The sequence below is a fragment of the Psammomys obesus genome, unplaced genomic scaffold (assembly GCF_907164565.1).
Source record: "Psammomys obesus unplaced genomic scaffold, mPsaObe1.curated_primary_1811, whole genome shotgun sequence".
Taxonomy (NCBI): Eukaryota; Metazoa; Chordata; class Mammalia; order Rodentia; family Muridae; genus Psammomys; species Psammomys obesus.
This window is the reverse complement of record NW_026596134.1, coordinates 22,302,129-22,322,044: the sequence shown is the minus strand read 5'-3', so window position 1 is coordinate 22,322,044 and position 19,916 is coordinate 22,302,129. Positions and strand designations below refer to the sequence as shown.

The 19,916-nt window shown below is 43.5% G+C and overlaps 1 protein-coding gene across 1 annotated transcript in view; it reads left to right on the top strand.

Moving 5' to 3' along the window:
• Window positions 1-19,916, top strand: part of Nrxn3 (neurexin 3) — a 1,537,891-nt gene that overhangs the window by 88,727 nt on the left and 1,429,248 nt on the right. Inside the window, exon 3 of the mRNA XM_055593211.1 lies at window positions 10,092-10,109. Coding sequence (XP_055449186.1) covers window positions 10,092-10,109 — 18 coding nt within the window. The remainder of the gene's footprint in view (window positions 1-10,091; window positions 10,110-19,916) is intronic.

Below are 19,916 nucleotides of genomic sequence, written 5' to 3'. Positions count from 1 at the left end.
TTTTTGGATGTCGCAGTGTAACAGTGCATGTTCTTATAGGCAAAGTTCTTTGAAGTTTTAGATGCTTGATTACATTTTAAAAATTCAGTGCCTTCTAAATTTATTAGACTCTAGGCCCCCTACCCCTTTTTTCTATCTGCAAGAAATGTCTATCGACTTCTTGCTTGGTGCTATATTTTTATAAAATTCATTTTTGGATTTGTTGCCCCATCTTGCCTTCTTTCTCTGAAATATGGATCCCATGATCACACCCGGTGGCAGATATCATGAATATTACAATATATACTGTGCTTTGGAATGTTTAATGACCATCAGTTATTTTCGTCAGTTATTTCCATTGATCATGGAAAAATCCACGTTAGCTTTCTGAAGTTTGTCTCCTTGTTCTGAAAGTCAGTTGAGTTTGGATGGTTGGGCTAACAATTAGGATGATATGCTGGAGGGAAAGGCGTTTTAACTTCAGAAAAATCGAGTTTAAATCTAAGGAAGTTAACTTCTTAGCCCTGGTTTCCTTGGAGTGAGGTGGGAATAACGATAGCTACACGGATAAGAGCCAGTGAGGTCTATCGAAGACATGCAGTTCTGCCTCGGGTGGTGACTGTGCAATACGAGAGGCCTTCTGTAGGATGAGGATCCCTGAAATTTGTCTTCTGGGGGTGTGCATTTTCAACTTTTATTTAATGACCCCACTGTGTTTAGGGAGCATAATGAATCATGTAGCATAGTGGCAAATGAAGAACTGATACTTGATTGGTATTTCTGGACTGAATACATGAATCACATACTACTTTGATGCTTATGAAGTATATCCCACATGTACAGTTTCATCCACACCTCACAGCAACTGGTCATGTAATAGTGTTCCTAGTTTCATTAATTATGGATAGCCATAAGGAAAATGAAGCTGAGAGGGACTTTGTAGCCCAAGGTCACATAGCTGATATGAGGCTGGAGAAACAGGTCTCCAAGCCAGGTTTAAACAAGGGAAGTGTGATTTCCACAAACAATGAGAATTTTGTCCTTTACAAATGAGGGAATTCTGACACACGTCACAACACAACATTATGCTAAGTGAAACAAACCAGCCACAGAAGGACAGATGAGACTAGTTGTGTGAAGTACTCAGAGTAGTTAACTTTGTGGAGACAGGAAGAAGAGCGGTGGCTCCTGGGGAGAAAGAAATGAGGAATGAGCACCTCGAGGGTATGGACTTTCAGTTTTGTAAGAAGATGCTAGAGATGGATGGTGGTGGGATTTATATGTCATTATGAATGACGTAATGCACCTAAATCATTATCTAAAAACGGAGCCTGACAATGTGGCTGAGTAGAACGTCTTAGCCGTGGTTCCTGGGCTCAATCCCCAGCGCTGAGACAAAAACAGGCTGTTAGGTTTCATGTAACTTGTATTTTACCACAACTTTTGAAAATCAGGAAAAGAAACCACCAGAGGCTTTGGCTTCAAGTCCAGAGCCTTCCTGCCTTCCACCCCACTGCTGTAGAGCTCCAGCGTAACACACTTCTGTTCCTCAGTTCTTCTGGATACTAGGTCACAAACTCTGTAGAAACTCTGGGACCCCACGTGTTTCTTCTAAAACAGTCTTCCAACTGGCGTGAACTCCAAGAGCGTAGACTCTTCACAGAGAACTAGAGATTCTTAGAAAGAAGGCGGATTCCACCCCCCCCCCCCATTTCCTCAAAGGAATCACTGGGCTGAAGTAATACAGTAATTACAATTACCAGTGTGGACCAGTGCTTCCTGTGTGCGAGGAACCTTGCTCAGTGCTTCGCACACATTAGCTCCTTATGACCCTTGTACCAGTCCTTCTAGGTAAGGGAACTGTTGCCACTTACACATGGGGAAGTTAGGGTTCAGAGAGGTCAGTTAATATGCCCGAGGGAACGTGTGTGGAAGAGTCAGGGTTTTCATCCAAGTCTACTTGAATCCAGAAGCTGCCCCCTACTCTCTGCGTGTTGCAGGAGACAGACACTTAAGCCAATGTATAGGGAGTTTTCCACCATTGGGCTTGATGGATTTCTTTCCTATGATACATGTTTTTATTTTCCTCACTCCTACAAGATAATGGGCATCTTCTCATTTGGGTCAGTGCCTTCCTTGATTTCTTGCTGTTCCTTAAGGGTCCTCTCTCCGGTGGATCATACTGGAATTTGTGGTGGACGATTCCTATTTCTTAGAAAATTGGCATGTGAAGCCTGTCCCTTGGCAGTGTCCACAGGCTGTAAGGACTTTCCCAAAGGCCCTGTCCTATTGGGTAGGAGACAGCTATAGCTGTACACCTCATGGCTTAAGGTCTGGAAGTGTTATGCTGCTAGAGATGCCTTTTGCGTGAAGGCTTAACCAGGTCAATAGAAACTCAATGTATCACTTTCAGTGTACCAGGTATGTGTCAATAAGCCAGCAGAGATGTTGGTAATTTGAGTCGGTGTTTCCCGGATGTTTGCTATGTGCCTGACTTTGTGCTAAACCCTTTATATGCATCATCTCACTTCCGTCTCACAAGAATCATATAAATTAGAGACAGTCAGTTCTGGTAAAATGCTTGTTTTGAAAATGCAAATTTGTTCCAATGCAATTGATATATTAGGGAATGCTCTGAGCATGGTAATTTTCTTCTGATTATTCATGATTTTGTTCAGGAGAAGCACTAGGTGTTGTTAGCTGAACCAAGCCCAGCAATCACGCTTCAACTGGGGCTCCTGAAACATGCTTGCCTCAAACCCAAGCCAGCAACTTCAGGGCCCATGTGTGATGTGAGGCCCATCCGGTATATGATGTGACAACTTCCTTCACAGTTGCAGGTGACGCTCGGCCACAGAGCAATTCACAACTCTCTACTTGAACAAGCAAAGCTCAGGTCTTTTGAATGCTCTGTATCTTTTGTGTTCTTACATGTTTCTTAAGGTGCATGAAACTGGTTCTTACGTTTTATTACATACCACCAATGAAGATTTTGGTTAGTGTATCTTAAATCCAGTTTCCGGTGAGCCTGTGGATTTTTGCTGTGAGACCGAGAAATGCAAAGATGATTCCAGTGAACCTGGCTATGCTATGACTATTCCCATATAGCAGAAAAGGAAGTTGGAACTAAGAAATTTGCCAAAACTATTTTTAATAAGTAGCAAAGTTAGGATTCAAATAGATTATCTTACCTCTATAGTTACACTCAGAATCTCCAAGACACCAACTGGAGGTTGTGCAGGTGACTGTCACTGTCTTTCTCAGCCAAATTCTCATTCCTTAAACCAGAGCTCTACAAGTGCATAAAGGTTCCTAAAGGTGTTTGGGTATGGCAGTGGCCTGGACCAGAAAGATGACTTTTGGGACCCTTCTTGTTTATTTTTTTTTTTCTCTGCTCCCCAGACTTTGTTGCCTCTCAGGGTGCCTGACACCCATCAGCCACTACTCTTAAGACAAAGCTGTGTTACTCTCATTAAAGAACAAAATAATGTAACAGCAGATCTGGGGGCTCAATAATAGATAAATGGGTTCTCATGTCAGGGATGAAGTTAACTGCAAATCCACTCTTCTGTGTTTGGGGAACCCAGACAAAGCTCAGCCTTCTTGAACTTCCTTGGTGCTAGAAGATCACATTAGGACTTAGCTAAAAGAGATATTTCCATGTAGACATGACAGCCTTAGGCTTGTTCTTTCTTAAGACTAGGGGATGAGATAGGCCACTGGGGAGGTGCAATCTATGCCTTGATTTTCTTCCTGAGATGTCTGCTCTGATCGATAAGAGCCTGTGCAAGAACATGCATGGAAGCCAGCAACTGGCCTCTCTTTTCTCTACCTCCAGCACTATGAAGGCTTGGCTGTATATTTGTAGGGGCACACAGCTTCTCCTTGGCAACTTAAAAAAAATGTGTGTGTGTGTGTGTGAGAGAGAGAGAGAGAGAGAGAGAGAGAGAGAGAGAGAGAGAGAGAGATTGTACACATTCATGTGTGTGGAGGCCAGAGTCAACAATGGATGTTGATCCTTAAGTGTTGTCAACTTTGTTTTGTGGAAGTCAGGGTCTCCCGCTGGGACCTGAGGCTTGCTAGGTAGTCTAGACTGGCTGGCCAGCAAGCCCCAGAAATCTGTTACCATGCATGGCTTTTTGCCTGGATTCTGGGGGTCCAGCTCTAGTACTCAGGCTCCTATAGCACACAAGCACTTTCCATATGAAACTATCCCATCAGTCTCTTGGCCACAATAGAGAACATATAATAGTCTGTTTTGGAGAATGGCTGTTGGGATGAGGCCCATGTGGATTTTGGTAATTAAGCAGGGGATTCTGTGTATTCAATGAGGCCAGGGCCAGTGGATCATGGCTTCAGGAGTAACGGAGGTGGGGTGTCAGGGTCAGGGTTGTTCAGGTCAGGCTGAGTCTAACTGCTTTCTCCCGCCATGGACAATACCTATTTGTTATGTCTGTGAGATAACCAGTGATTTCACCTGTCATTTGTATCTTCCTAGGTCAATTGCTGTGTGTTACTTTGAGTTATTTATTTGCAAAGCCTGAGCCTTAACTGATATATTCCGAGTCTGAGAGGTTTTAATAACATTAGCACATCCTGTTTAGGTCTCAGTTTCCTTACCTGTAAAATGGAACGAATAGTGCTACTTCCTGTTAGGCTTGTGGCAAGCGTTAAATGCTACATCTAAACTCCATGGCACAGTGCCCAACACACTGAAAATGCCATGTACATGTAAACTTTATTATGTTTAGTGTTGCTTCTATTTCATTTTCTTTGTATAGTCATCTTCCTTTGGAGGTGAGGCTGTCCAATGGTAAATGGCTTAGAGAGAGGGATCAATGGCCGGATTGTCAGGCCCTAGGATGTGGCTCTTTAGACTGTTTAACTTAGGGCCCATGGCTTACTTCCCAAAGCCCTCTTTCCATCCTTCCTTTGGCTGTAAACTGGGTGTGACAACAGTTCCCACTTCTTAGCATAGCTGCTGTACACTACACAGCACATAGAAACCCCAGTCAATATTAACTGGTAATATAATTTCCTTCGTGTAGGAGAAGATAAGCATTTCATATATATTACCAGAAATCCTTTCTGAGGCCACACAGCAGGGAAAGAAGTTGCTGTTACTATTTCTGAGGCTAATATCCCCAGCACTCCCTGTGCCAGTACGTAGAGTTCATGTATGGAACAGCAGCCTTGGACACCAGGACTGACCCAATGAGACACATACGTAAATCGTGTGCATCCATTCTTTTTTCTTGACAACCCGATGAGACAGTGTGTAGGTGTGTGTATGATGTGTGTGGTTATAAGTGTATATATATGTAAGCATGTGTGTGTAGGTCAGAGGACAACTTCCGAGTTGGTGCTTACTTTCCACCCTTTTTGGGGAACGATTTCCTTGTCCTTTCATGCAGCATACGCCAGGCTGCTGGCCTGCAAGCTTCCAGGGTTTCTCCTGTCTCTGACTTCCATCTCACCTTAGGAGCGCAGGAGTTGCTAAGATGTTCTGCCCCTTGCTTGGCTTTTTACATTGGTTCTTGGGATTTGAACTTGGCCCCTCACCTTGTGTTATAAGTACTTTATCTGCTCAGCCGCCATCTCCCTAGCCTTGTACCAATTATTATTATTATTATTAAGACAGAGTTTCTTTGTGTAGCCTTGACTGTCCTAGAACTCACTCTGTAGACCAGGTTGAAACTCATGAAGATCCGTCAGCCTCTGACTCCCAATATTGGGATTAAAGGTGTAACCATCACTGCTGGGCTCCTTATATCAAATTTTAAATGAACAAAAAGCAGGGCAAATTGTAGAAGCAAGGGCCATTGACCACCAGATGAAACAGTATGCTCACCAGTGCCAGCACTTTTTCAGCCACCCTTTGGTGTTTTATTTTCTCACAGTTCTGGGCCTGTAGTTTTTCAGAGTGCCACTGTATTCTATTTTCTCTTCTAGAAAATAGGTCAGACTGAAGGCAGAGTTCACCAGGTGCTGTCCCCTGAGGTTTGGCTGGGGCTGTCCTTCAGGAGTCTGGCTGTGCATCCTACTCCATGTTTCCGAAACCTCCACTAGGGATGTGAGGGGATTGGGAAGAAAGTAGGGGAATTTTGGACTCTTGACTTGATCTAGTCCAAATGAAGGGTGGGTGGTAGGGAACTTCCCCAGACAAGGTCACCTTTCCAAGGGTAACTGTGCTAGATGGAGGGTCCTTTATTTTTTTCTTCTGCAGTTAGAAACACCCCCACTCAATAAATTTCTTCTTTGAACTTGTGGCTGAAGTCATTGTTGAGTGTATTGTCAGCATCCATGAGTGCAGGCAGATATGCCCAGATTTCTTCTCACCTGGTTGTGAAACCGAAGAAAGTGGGCAAAGGGTGGTGGTTGGTTCAAATCCTTTCTTTTCCTCGCTTGCATGCCTTGGTTGTAGTAGAGAAGTCTTGAGGGAGCTGGTTTTAGATTAGGTCAGGAATCATTGCCATCAGGGTTTGTTTACCCTTGCGAACCTTTTGAGCATCTGTGCCCTGCTGAAGACTGCACGTGAGTGACAGAGCTTGGAGGGAAGTGGCAGGTTAAGGGAACCAGCCCTCAGACCTCTGGTCCTATCAGTAGAAATAGCCAGCAGAGTGGGTCCTGCCTGCAGCCTTGACAGGTGCCATTTTCTTGCCTGAACAGTCTTCGTCAGGTGCACTCACCGTTTCTAGGTACCAGTCCATTACTTCTTCTCACCTGCTTCTTTAATAATCTTTTCTGACATGGAGACTCCTGCTGCCTTACTGATTTCTTTTTCCTCCATGACACTAGTCACCATGTCATGCTACATTATGTGTATTTGCATTGTTTAGATCTCCCATTTAAACTCAAGAATATTGCCTGTTTCATTCATTCATTGCTTGTGTCTTCCATGTTGAAAGCATGGCCTGGCCTATAATTGGCACTCCATTAATATGTATTGCATATGAATACAGAATTTCCATGGATACAGCTTACTAAGTTAGATACCTTGAGGATCTCTGTTTATAGAAGAGGAGAGCGAGGCTTAGAGATGCTGCAGCAACTGCCTGTGGATAAGAGGCAGAGCTGGGGTTTTATTCTAGGTCAGTTAGCCTTCCCCTCTCCAACAAAGAAGCCTTGTTTTCTCCTATGTTGCTTTCATCATCAGGTATGGAAGTAGTCTCATATGGTGTTAAAGATGGGCGCTAGTATTATTTTTAATAATTCCAATACAATTCCCTTGGAAGACTCTCATTGGACCTGGGTCACATGTCTGTTAATGGGAGAATTACGGGTCCAGAAGGAAGAATATTCCCACAGTCGGGGCAGAGTCACAGGGCTCCTCTTAGAACAGGGCTTATCTTTACCAACCACATGTATTAAAGGTGGGACAAGAGGTTCCCTAGAAGAGAGCAGGGGTTGTTACAGAAGAGACAACACCGGAGCAGAGAAGTTTCTCATTCTCTCCTTTTAGATGTCCTCCCACCCCAAGGATACCTCTTCTCTTTACCTCCTGCCTTTGCCACTTCTTTTGGGGCAGGAAAGGCTCTGAACTGAGTCCAGACATTCGAATAACTCACCGCTTCTTGCACCAAGGGTAAGGTGTCTACATTCCTACAGCTGGAACAATGATCAGAACTGCCTGCAGTCACTGCCGCAGCCAGGAACCGGGCTCAGCTATTTCTCCCCCACCCCTTTCTAGTGCAAAGGACTTTTTTAAGGTGTTTTCGTTGGCCCTCTGTGATGAAAAGACTTACTATGTTTTTGTGTGACTACAACTGCACTGAGTTAAAGTCCAAGAGAGAAAATAGAGGAAATAATCATGGGACTTGTTTTAACCCCTGGTCCTACTCACACCAGACTCCAAACCCTTCCCACCTTACTTTGCACTGATGAGTGGGGTGAGAGAAGGGGGGGGTGTTGGAGCATTCATCCCAGTTCATAAGTAGAAGCATTGAACCCGAGTCACAGGCTTAGTTCCTGTGGTCACTCAAAGTCTCCAGTGAACCAGCTGGTCAATAAATGTTGGTAATTCCATCTGTGGTGATTCAGAATGATAACAATCAGAGCTGTTGCCATTTATACAGTGTTTACCTGGTACTAAGTGCTTTGCAAGCATTTAAGTCTCCTAACACCCCCATGGAGGGGAGTCTGTTCCCATTCTCATTGCTGAGGAAGAATTAGAGACAAGTTCATGATTGGCCTAAGGCTTCAGAGCAAGCTGGGATGTGAGATCAGACCTGTCTGTCTCCAAGTTTAGGATTGCAATCAGGGTACCAAAGTGGGTAACTAACATCTAAAGACCATTGGAGTTCCAAGGGATCCTGTCTCACTGGGTCTTGGAGCCTTCAAAGAGCACATGAACAATAGTGTTGACATTCTCACTGAAGATATCCTGTTTAATTAAGGGGTGTTTTAATGAGACCACTATTCTAGGCGATCCATCAGTCACAGTTAACGGCCCCACTTAGTTATTCATGCAGCATCCTTTTCCTACCCACCTCTTCTCTTTTACCTCTTTTCTTCCCCTCTCTCATCACTCCACCCCTAAATCTAACTTACCAGAAAACCTGAAAGGGGGTATGTCTAAGGAATGATTCAGAGTTCTCTAGATATGTCTTTGAGCATATATAGCTACCAGGGATTGCAGGGTGCACACTGAGTAAATCCTCAGCTGTTGCTCTGATGATGTCCCTCCCAGATGCTAGGGCACAGCTCAATCTGCTAAAAGCCTGGGTTTTCCTGGGATAAAAGCCCTAAGGATGTGCTGTACAAATCTGATCGCAGATGTTTCATTATTGGCATGGAGAACATTACCTGTCTTGTTCTGGCAGTAGGTTAAAGCCATGGAGGATTAACCATGATCTACTCACAGGGTGAGTAGAAGATTCTCACCTGTCTTTCCTGTGGCTTAAGGGTGCCCCTTTACCCTGCAAAGTAAACTGGATTCTATATGTCTTGAAAGATCTGTGCTTTAGTTGAGTGAAATGTTGAAATAGATGGGACTCATAGATGGAGGGCTATTTTCTGGGTTCTTTCTCTGAACTAGCTGTGTAACCTTGGGAAAAAAAAATCATTGTCTTTACCTACCACGTCAACAACAACAACAATATCAAACTAGATAAGCCTATGGTTTTTCCAAGATCCACTATTCAATGATTCTAAATGCATCCACCAGAATTTCTTGATGGTCAGTGGTTTCCTAAATAGCCTCCTGGCTGCTGCAGCTGTAGGAAATGCCACCAACTATCTGAGTTTTTAAACAATGCCTTAAGGTAGTCTCTACTGAGGTTTCTTAGCACAATCCTATTTTCACATGTGAGGGTGGGAGGAGGAAAAGAGACATCCCATTGTTGATCAAGATGGCGGGAGTGAACTATTCTGTGTGTTTTTAAAAGTTCATTGGCTTAATTCGTATGTCAACCTTTTTGGGGCTCTGTGTTCAATTACAGTGGTTAGTGATGGGGTGAGAAACCAGAAGAAAAAATTGTATGTGCAGGGAAGCAGAGTTACAGTTTCTCTGGTGAATGTTTGGTTCACACACAGTCTCATGCACACACTGCTGTCTGTGATGAAGAATGGTCACTGTGAACATGGAGGGGTCTGTAAATGTTTTGTCATCTTCTGTCCTTCCGCCCTACAAGCTAACTAATGCTGCAGCTTGCTCTTAATGCTGATGCCTCTTTTTCTTTCTTCCTCAAGGGAGTGGTTAATTTGTTCTTTCTCTCTGCTGGGAAACCTCGCTTGTCTTCGTGTCCGGTGTTTGGTATCTGGAAAAGAGGAAGATTTGCGTGGGTGTCAGCGTGCAGAAACCAACCAGAATATTTTAACCAATATTCTTTTAGGATTCTAGGTTGCTTGGCTCTTTGGGGCCCTATCTGATTCCAGGATGATGTGTTTCCGGACAGATGGGAGGCTTGCCTTTTTTACTACATGCACAGTGAAAAGGGAGCTTGATTCCTTGGCTTGCATGGGTGGTTTTTGGGTGAAGGTGGAAATGTGGGTGCTTGCATGACCTTCGGAGGCATGCAAGAACACATGGTATTGTGCGTGGGTGCGCTGCTAACACTCGTCTTCCGTTCTCTCTCCTCTCCTTTTCCTCTGCTTTGAAATTGCTGCCACAGATGTCGGTCAAGGTCCAGGTGAGTCTTTGTTTGCACAGCTGTCGTGGGAATTTGCCTTCTGCTAGACTGTGCATGGTTTGATGCTGAGTGACCCCTTTTCCTAGGGATTAAAAATCTTAGTATGTTGCATTTTCCACTGATTTTTGGTTTAGAAGAAGAAATGCCTTGAAGTAAGGTGTTTTTTTTTTTCCTTCTGGCTTTGAAGAACCAATTTTCAAACCAATGGAATGTGTTTCCCCAGCTTAAGTGATTGCTTCCTTATAAATTCTACGTGAATCAAAGAAGTGGAAAATTAACATTCTTGGAATATATTTTTAAAAGGATTTTAGCTGTGTATTATCCAATGCAATGAACATTTTTGCCTTGTTTTATAGCTATAACTTCCTGTGGTTAAAAGCTGGTGATATGACCTACTCAACCCAGAAATTATATGGGTAAACGAAGGTTTCTTTCTTGTAAGAAATTCCTATTTTCTATAATGACATTGATAATATTATATTTATTATCCAGTTATGCAAGTAATACATGTTCACTGTTCAAAGAAAAATGAGGGCTTGATTGGATTTTGTTAATAGAAACATAGAAAGCCCATCTTTGTGATAATTGCATACATCTATTGAAAGTGAATGCTCACCCAGAATTCTATTTTTAAGCTTTATGTGTATTTGGACATAGACATGTATGTGAATATATAGGACCATAATAGAAGACCCAATAATTCATAGATATGAAATAGGAGAGGATTTAGAATGGTTTGACATCTATTCTAAGCAAGCTGGAACTTTGAGTTAAAAAGAATAGTGAATTACAGACAAGAAGGGAGAACAGCTTAGATATCTTATTCCTTTTTTTTTTTCATCTCTCTCTCAAGTCAGGGTTTCTCTGTGTAGCCTTGGCTGTCCTGGACTTGCTTTATAGACCAGGCTGGCCTCGAACTCACAGAGATCCACCTCCCCAAGTGCTGGGATGTGTGCCATCGTGTCTGGCTAGTCCTTTTTATATTTAATCCTTAGGGCACAAATATAAGGTCAGCACTGTTTTATACAATTTAAAGTACATAAAATCTAAAGACTGACAGGTTAAATGTTTTGCCAAAAGTCATGCAGTAGTAGCTGAACTGTAAAACCAATTCATAGTTTAAAGGTATGTGCTAGGTTCATCGCTGAAAACACCCAATGGTTGAAGAGCTTGTAAGTACTCCTAATGGTATTGTTGCTCACTTGTTTGTTTTTGCTTAGAGGTAATATGACATTTCCTTTACTGTCACCCCTTTCTTCAGATCAATATATACTTTATTCTTTCTGAATATCTAAAACAATGACTCATACTTTGGTAGGGTCCTTCTGATCATTGTTATAAATGGCATTATACAATGTAAGAGTACAATACAGTTATTCTTACCAAATACAGAGGATGTTTTCTCTGCTATGTTTCTGCCCGTCTTTCATCTCTATTTGAAACACGGCACAGACAACACTTCCCACAAAAATACCACTAGGCGCTTGGAGTCAAAACTTACTGGGGTAAAGTGCTTGCTGTGCAAACATGAGGATCTGAGTTCTATCCCTAGACCCCATATATATCTTAGTGCAGGGTCATACTTTGTACCCTTAGCCCCAGGGAAGTGAAGACAGGCAGATCGCTGGGGCTTGCTAGCCCATCAGTCTAGACTTCATGGCTGTTTCCACACTGGTGAGAGATCTTACTTGAAAAAAAAAAAAGAAAAGAAAAAGTAGACATATCCTGAAGAATGACACCCAAAAATGTCTTCTGGTCCACAAATCACGTGCATGCCTCTGGGCATTCACTTGCACATACATGAACATATACATACATACATACATACATACATATTAAATCCATTCTTTCTATTTCAGAGGATTTTTGATTTTTGTTCAAGCTTTCGTTCAACAAATACGTATGAACCAGGTACCGGGGATAAGACGATAAACCAAATAGAAGACAATCCCTAGTTTTATGTAGTTTTATTCTAAATGGGGACAGGTACATGGACATGCACACATTCATATATGCGCGTGCATGCGTACACATTACAGACATGCATCAATGCATATTTTAGCATATGGTGACTGCTGCGTGGTGTGGAGAAAATGGAATATTGTAAGGAAGAAATCATTACTTTGAAGAGAGTGAACAGGAGAAGCCTCTACGGTAGCAGAATATTTACTCCAAGGAAGTGAAGGAGTAAGATCAATGCCTCAGGCCTTGTTTGCAATGTTCCACTTAGCTCTGTTCTTCCTGACTGATGGCAGAGATGTTTCCAGGGAAGGTTTAGGTCTTCCTGCTGAGGAACAAGTGGAGCTGAAGCTCAACCTGCACTTCTCTGTCCCAGCCTGTGTTCAGGCTTTTTCTGATTCTTACAAGGTCACCATATTATTCCTGTGCAGAAGAGAGTGATAGAAGGGACCACAGACCTTCTTTGATCTATTCAAAGGGGTGCAGGTCTGTGATCGGCCTTCTTTAGATGATAGTAATGGTTAATGCCATTCTTCCCTGACATATTTCCATTTAATGACCATTTTCTCATTTTATTTTCTTAATAACCTTCTGAGGTATGTGGCCTGAGCCCCATTTTATTGCTGATTAAGTGGGAGTCCAAGGAGGTTAAGTGATGTGTTACACTCACCCAGTTATTAAATAGCAGGACCAAGAGGGCATTCTAGCCTAAGTCTAAATTTTGTGACCTTCATTTTACTTTTGAAGTATCTAGGGATGGTTGCCAATCCTGCCTTTCCTTCAGCTTCCTTCCTTCTTTGTTTCTTTCTTTGTTTCTTTCTTTGTTTCTTTCTTTGTTTCTTTCTTTGTTTCTTTCTTTGTTTCTTTCTTTCTTTCTTTCTTTCTTTCTTTCTTTCTTTCTTTCTTTCTTTCTTTCTTTCTTTCTTTCTCTATCTATTTATTTATTTATTTTGGTGTGGTTTCTACACCTGAAGAAAATCTTTGCTTTAGATCTTTCAGTTGTGACCATGGATATGGCAGGAAGTGGACTGTGCAGGTTGGGCCTGCTGGAGGTTAGTGGTTAGCTTTCTATCCTCTCTCAACTCCTTGCCAGGCAGTCTGCAGTCAACAGCCTTGTGGTTCTCATGCCTGAAGCCTTTAGTGATTCTCTGATTTTTTTTTCCCCTCTCCCTCAGGAAGACATATTGGGGATTTTATGAGCTAATGTATCTGTTTACCCAGAGACTGCTGTAGGACTAAAAAGGGATGATTGATTAACTGATGAACTTTACATGCTGAGCACATTGGTTAGAAATAACCCTACTGTACAATGTAGTTTGAGATAGGACTTGTGGGCAACACCTTTCCCAGAGTTCCTGAGACAGGCTGCAAACTGTTGAGTGAGTGAACAGTGAGTGAGTTCTGGATAGCTCTGTCATAAAAGCAGGATAGACTGCAACATGGGGTAAGTTCAAAGCCTCTCACCGCAGGCTAGGGGAAGAGACTCAAAATGACAAAAGCAACAGCACACATTTCTAGTGCCAAGTGCAGGTCTTTGGAAGATGGCTGAATCCTGCATCTTCGTGTTAGCTCCTGCAGGTGCCCATCACTGTCTGTACTGCAAATGAGGAACCTTGCAGGGAGCTCCAGTGGTCACCTCCTGCCAGTGACTAGACCAGAACCTCAGAATTCACATGCCATCAGAGTCTGTACTCTTGTTGTTCTAAAGCCCACATTTCCATAGTGGTCCCATGGGCTAGTATTTAGGTCTGTACTAGTGTATCTGTGCATAGTACACAGATCATAGAACCCAACTGGTGACTATTAAACAGAGGGAGTGACTATAAGCCTAAGGGGAGATCTGACTCTATAGGGTCCTGAAACACAGTAGAACTTAAGGGGTGTATTGTTCAAGGAGCACAGACATTACAGTTAAGGAAACTGAGGCCTCCAAAGCATAAAGGACCTCTCCGAAGATATGTAGCCCATGCATTTCCTGGAAGGGACCTTGTCAGGTATTTATCAGATTTATCAGTTTATTTACCAATGAGATTTATCACTGGTCTCCCTAGACAGCTTGTGGGTGGCAGTCCTGTCCCTGAGCTGCCCTCAACCTTCTTCCCACTCCTGAATGTTCCAGACCTTTCTGCTAAGAGGAGGAAGCATTTGGAATGTGAAAAGAAGGGAGAGGAGTGGAAAGAGCCCTCCTTTCTGCACCCCTCTTGGCACTCCTTCACTCTCCCCTGAGGGTTGTTTATGGTGTTCTCTGTCAGCCTCTCCCCTCAGAATGGATAATTTCTCAGGCTCTGCCTGCTGATTAGAGCTGGAATTTAAATGAATAACTGTGACCTTGTGGATGTGCCCTAGTTATTCACTGGCCCAGTGAGGAAATAGGCCTCTTGCTCTGCCCATCAGAGCTCAGGCAAGCGCAGGAGGAGAGGCTCCTGTCTGCAGGGCCCCTCAGGGGCTTGGTCTGCTGTTTCTGAGAGAACTAATGCTGTGGCTTATGGCTTCTATTGTCTGCTGACTCTTGACCTCTGCTCCTCATTGCCTTTCCACTTCAATATAAGTCAGCCAGGGAACCCCGTTATCTGTCCTGAACATTGCCTTTTCTCCAGGGAGTCAGTCCAGCTGAGGGATGCTGATGTGAACCTGTGGTCAGGAGACAGCATCCAATATGTGTGACTCAGCATCTAATACGTGGACACAAGGAGAATACTGCCAATGCCCCATGTGTGACATTAGGACCTACAGTACTGGCATTTCTGAGAGCTCAGTATAAAAGCAGAGGGTTGGGATTCACCTAGAGATATTAAGGAAGACTCATCATTGTGTCAAAGGCCCCAAATGTCAACAAATTACCCCTCGACAAACACTGGCCTTGGATTTCTAGTCTCTCCTCCTGTTGTGACCACCTGGGCTGTCTGTACTGAGGAAGGGTGGATCACCTTGCTGAAGCCTCACTCCTCACCTCTTATGCTGCACACTGCACGAGCCACCTGCTTTTCATCTATTGGGATTTATCACTGGTCTCCATAGACAGTGAGGATTGGGGGAGTAGGATAGAGGGAGTTAGGGATGGGAGACAATGAGCATTCTTCCACCACTGAGTCTCTGTTGACCACTTTTCAGGTATGTCCTTTGCGGCAGCTTAGGTACTGCAGGCGGGACATCATGGGCTGGAGTGGGTTTGGCAAATAAATATTGAGGAAGGAGCTTGACGTTTTGAAGCTGTTAAAAGCAGTCAAAAGAACTGGCAACCCAGAAACTTGGTGAAGTCTGGCTTTTAACGTTCATGAAGTTTTTATCTGAGCACAGCTGTACTTGCTCCCCTCATACGTTCTGGGGCTGTTTGTGAGCTTCAGAGAGCCTAAGCTCAGTAGCTGAAAGCCTAAAATACCATCTGACCCTTTAAGGAAAGGCTGGGCCACCACGGGTTATATAAAGCATGGACTCTGAGTCAGATGCTGGGACTGACCTAACCTCTTGACTCCACAAAAGCAATTGGACCTGTTCACATTACTTGACCTTTGTGGGTTCTACTTTCTGTGTCTGTGAAATGGGGAGAAGGAGGAAGATTAGCTATAGGGCTGCTTTAAAGAGGGAGCTCTGTATGGAGTCTTTAGAATGCAGAGACATGGTAAGCAGTGTCCAACAGCAGCTCTGCTAAGTCTCATTTGACCTTCGCAGCAAGAGTTTCTGTTTCATAGATAAAGATTTACAAAGGTTAAAAAAGAAAATTCAAGTGAACAGTGTCTTTTCCTTGTTTTACTCCCCTTAACGTCCAGAGGAATACTTCCTGTGTCTGAGGCAGAGCCTCTTCACACATACCACATGCCCTCACCCCTTGCCCCACTCTTCTCTTTTGGGTCTTGATCTTAATGCTTTCCAGTGTAAAAGTGTCTTTAGATCCTGCATGTGGCCCTCAAGCGTGGCTTAGAATCACTGTAAAAGGGGACAAAAGGACTCATGTGTCAGGCCCACTTTACAGATAAAGGACCCTGGGCTCCAAGAGACTCCAGCCTTTGCTCAAGGTCAGAAAGAGATGTGGCCGGCTCTGGGATTTAAATTCAGTTCCAAGGTTCCCTCTGTGCAGTTTTTGCTTTATACAGGATTTGTGTACACTAGGCCCAGAATGCAGCCAGCCTGCTCAGGTAACAGGTTTCCTCCCTTTAATGTGAAGGATTTGAGCCAGAAGCTTCAGGACTCTGTCCATTGTGGGCGCTTACGACCAGATAATCTGATCAAGATACTTGGGAACTGAAAGAATGTCTTCCTCTCAATAAGACTAACAGTTCATGTCTTCTGTGCTCCCTGGAACACATTTTTATCTCTTCTTTCCCATTTTTTGGATAATAGTCCCACTTGATTTTTCTCTTATTACCTTACTAAGGAAAAAAAAAAAAACATGACATTTATTGAGCTTGTGTTTTTGAGCCAGGCACCAAAATGCTAAGTTTTGCATGTAGTTTTTAATTCTTTTAGACACCCGCATAAGGTAGATTCTGTTTCTAGGTGTATGTTACCCATGAATAGATTGACTCAGGTTTGTTAAGCAACCACTGACAAGTGCATTAAAGTTGGAGGAACACATTATGAACCTCAGGTTCTGTGGTCTGGGAGACATTTCAAAGGAACTCCACTAAAGCATACATGCATACCACAAAGTTTACTCCTGGTTATTATTGTGTGCTCTTAGCCTCAATGGGTGCCAGCACATTGCAGACACATAACAAAAATGCCTCCTGAGTGGATGAAGGATGTACAGGGCTCAGCCCATAGTTTTGCCCCACTTATGAGAGTCTACTTTTAATTGGGGTTTACTCCAAGACAGAAGGTAAGTAATTGAACCAACTTTTATTTAGTGCTCTTCTTAGGCTTAGCTTGGTGGGAGATATACAGAGAAATCTACCTTTACTGTGTAATTGGATTGGAAGGGGGCACTTGGCTGGGCCAACACTACTTATTTTCCAGCCAGTTGCTCAGTATAGGCCTGGGAAGAATTTCTTGGTTCCCATAACTATATGTGGTATGAGTATGTATGAGTAAGGAGCTATTTCCAAGACTGTCTCCCTCTTCCCCTATCTTAAAATCACAGTCTTGAAGCTTTCTCTCCAAAGACTTTTAAAATCTTCTCCTTTATTGTCTTAGATCTATGCCAGCGGTGGTGGTACATGCCTATAATCCTGGCCGTAAGGGGCTTGAGGCAGGAGGATCATGAGATCAAGGCTAGCCTGGGCTACATAATGAGTCTGAGATCAGACTATACTATATATCAAGACTCTGTCAAAGGGAGGGAAGAAAGAAGGAAGGAAGAATAGGAAGTGAAGGAAGGGGAAAGGGAGGGAGGGTGAAAAGGCACACCACACCCACTGGATGATGGCTTTAGTCACATTTCATCTATCATTTCTGGAGGGCGAGATGAGAGTTAGAGCAATATCCCATAGCCTACCCTGGTCTGAGCTCATCAGCTATGTGTGGGGGATGGTTCCTTGTTACTTCCATGAAGAGAGGCACCAGAAGCACTTAGTAGTGAAGGACAATGAGTTCCAAGCATCCTGTGGTATACGGGGAAACCCATGCAGAGATTTGTGCTACTCAGAACAGCATTGATGAGAACAGCATAGAACAGTTATTCTCGGGGGAAATGAGGCTATAGAACTACCTTACCCAGCTAAGTCACACAGCCTGTTCATGAACACCTCATCAGGCTTCAGACCAGCTATGGAGGTCTGGTAAGGACATCGGCTCTGCTGGCTAGTTTGCTGGGCCAGGCCTCTGGAGGTCTGGGAGATGGAATGTAGCCCAGAGTCCAGGACAATGCATTCCCTTGTGGAGCAGCTTCGCTGACTGTGAACACAAATGAAGACAAAGTGTGCAGGGGACCACTAGCGTTACCAGCTTATGAGAGAATGCTGTTGGACCTGGCTGGGTGGTTGGGAGGCTGCAAACAAGAACATTGTCAGTTCAAGCCCAGCCTCAACTACATAGCAAGGCTTGTTTCAAATTAATCCGTCAGTCAATCAAAATGTTGGCAAGATATAGGAGGGGTCAGAGAGGTGCCCTGAATAGATCAGTCTTCTAAACAGTGATGGAAATTGTAGGTTTTCAAGCCCTTACTATGGACTGTGAACTGTGCCATGTGCATTCTTTTCTGTTCTTGCATGTGATTGTCACAGTGTTCCTGGGGCATGTTTTAGAGGTGAGAGGTAGACACTTCAGAAAGAGGCACAGAAAAGTTAACTTGCCTCATATCTCAGAATTTGAGGTAGAGCTGTGGTTTGAATTACGCTTTGGATTACGGAGAGCAGAGGTTTGCAAAGCACCACAATGGCCTGGAGAGTTAATAAAGGAGAGCCAGTCTCATTACAGAAAGAGTTCTCCCAGGTGACTCTGGTATGGGAAAAGTTAGAGAACCGCTGCTGGGAAGAAAGTCGCACGGGTGATGAGGGGCATGAGGCTTTACTCTTAATCTTACATGCATGGATGTTAGAGGGAGGAGAGAGATAGAAATGAGTCGTCCCCTTTTGTGTTCCAATAGCATTTAGGACATCAGGCTGTATGGCTACCATCACAATTTACCCAGTTTCACCCTCCCATATTTTCCTCCTGTGCCCCCATGGGCTCCAGCAGTACAGGGTGTGTCTTATTCTTTTAGGACAGTGACTTCTCTGGGCTGCATGCCCACTGCCTGCCACACAATCTCATTAGAATCAAGTTTGTATTGCATGAAGGGGGCCCAATGGGTCATCAAGACTCTGTAGCAAAATTTTGAATCCTTTGTGTAAAATTTTATTCAGACTTACTTTGAACCCCTTTGGCAATGAGCAACTCATTGATCCCTTGGTCTTTTCATTCTGTTCCAGCAGGGCAGAATATTTGAGAGCTCTTTCTTATCCTCAGTTGCTATAGCTTTCTGCACCTGTGTGGCTTCCAGCCCTTGGAGACCTACAGAACAGATCTAATTACACCCTGAGTGTTTGAAGTCAAGGCTTTTGTCTTTGAGGAGTTTCTTTTCTAAGGACTAAAACATCTCCAGTTTCTTTGGCCATTCCATCTAAGGGTCTTTATTCTTTCATCTAGGTCATTGTTCCCTGAAAAAAAAGTGGCCTTTTCTTTTTGTATATCCATCCATTCTGCAGAAGGATGCTCACATGATATACAGTACTGTGTTCATGATTGGGATCAGTTCATTACAGACAGTTCCGTCGCCCTTGTTCTAGATTCCACACCTATTTGGTCAGCACCAAACACTTTAGCTTTCTTTTTCAATGACTACAGTGTTAAACTGAAGTTGAAGTCACTGAAAACATTTTACTATTTTTGTGTACACTGCTAAGTCATTTCTTCCCTCTTCCTGGACTTGCGCAGTTGGTCTGTTTCACTTAGCATGGGGCGACCCTTTGATTCTGTTAAATCTGGCACACCATGATCTGTTTGGATGCAGTTCTTTCATTGGGGACATCAACTGTTCTTTCTAGTCTTATGTTAGTCATGAATGAGAAGCAATTTCAGAGAAGTTCGTGACAGGGAGATCAAGGACTTTCTCTGTTGTGGGATGAGTCTTTTCTAAAAGTCATTCTTGCTGATCCTTTAGCCCTCAGAGAGAAAAAGCGTGGCAGCTTTTGTCCCTTTGCTGTTGCTGGCATTCATTCATGAGGAAATCTGGCCATTTCTTCTACCCCCTATCAGAAAGAATAGATCAGAAGAATGCTGTAAAGGTCTTTGACCCTGTGATTATGCCATATTGATGCTGTCAGTGACTCATGGTCAAGATTGGAAGCAGCACTTTTTGTTTAACCCAGCCACCATGGCAGCAGAACAGAGTTGGCCTGGAGGCAAACAATGAGCATCTGATTCAGCTCCTAC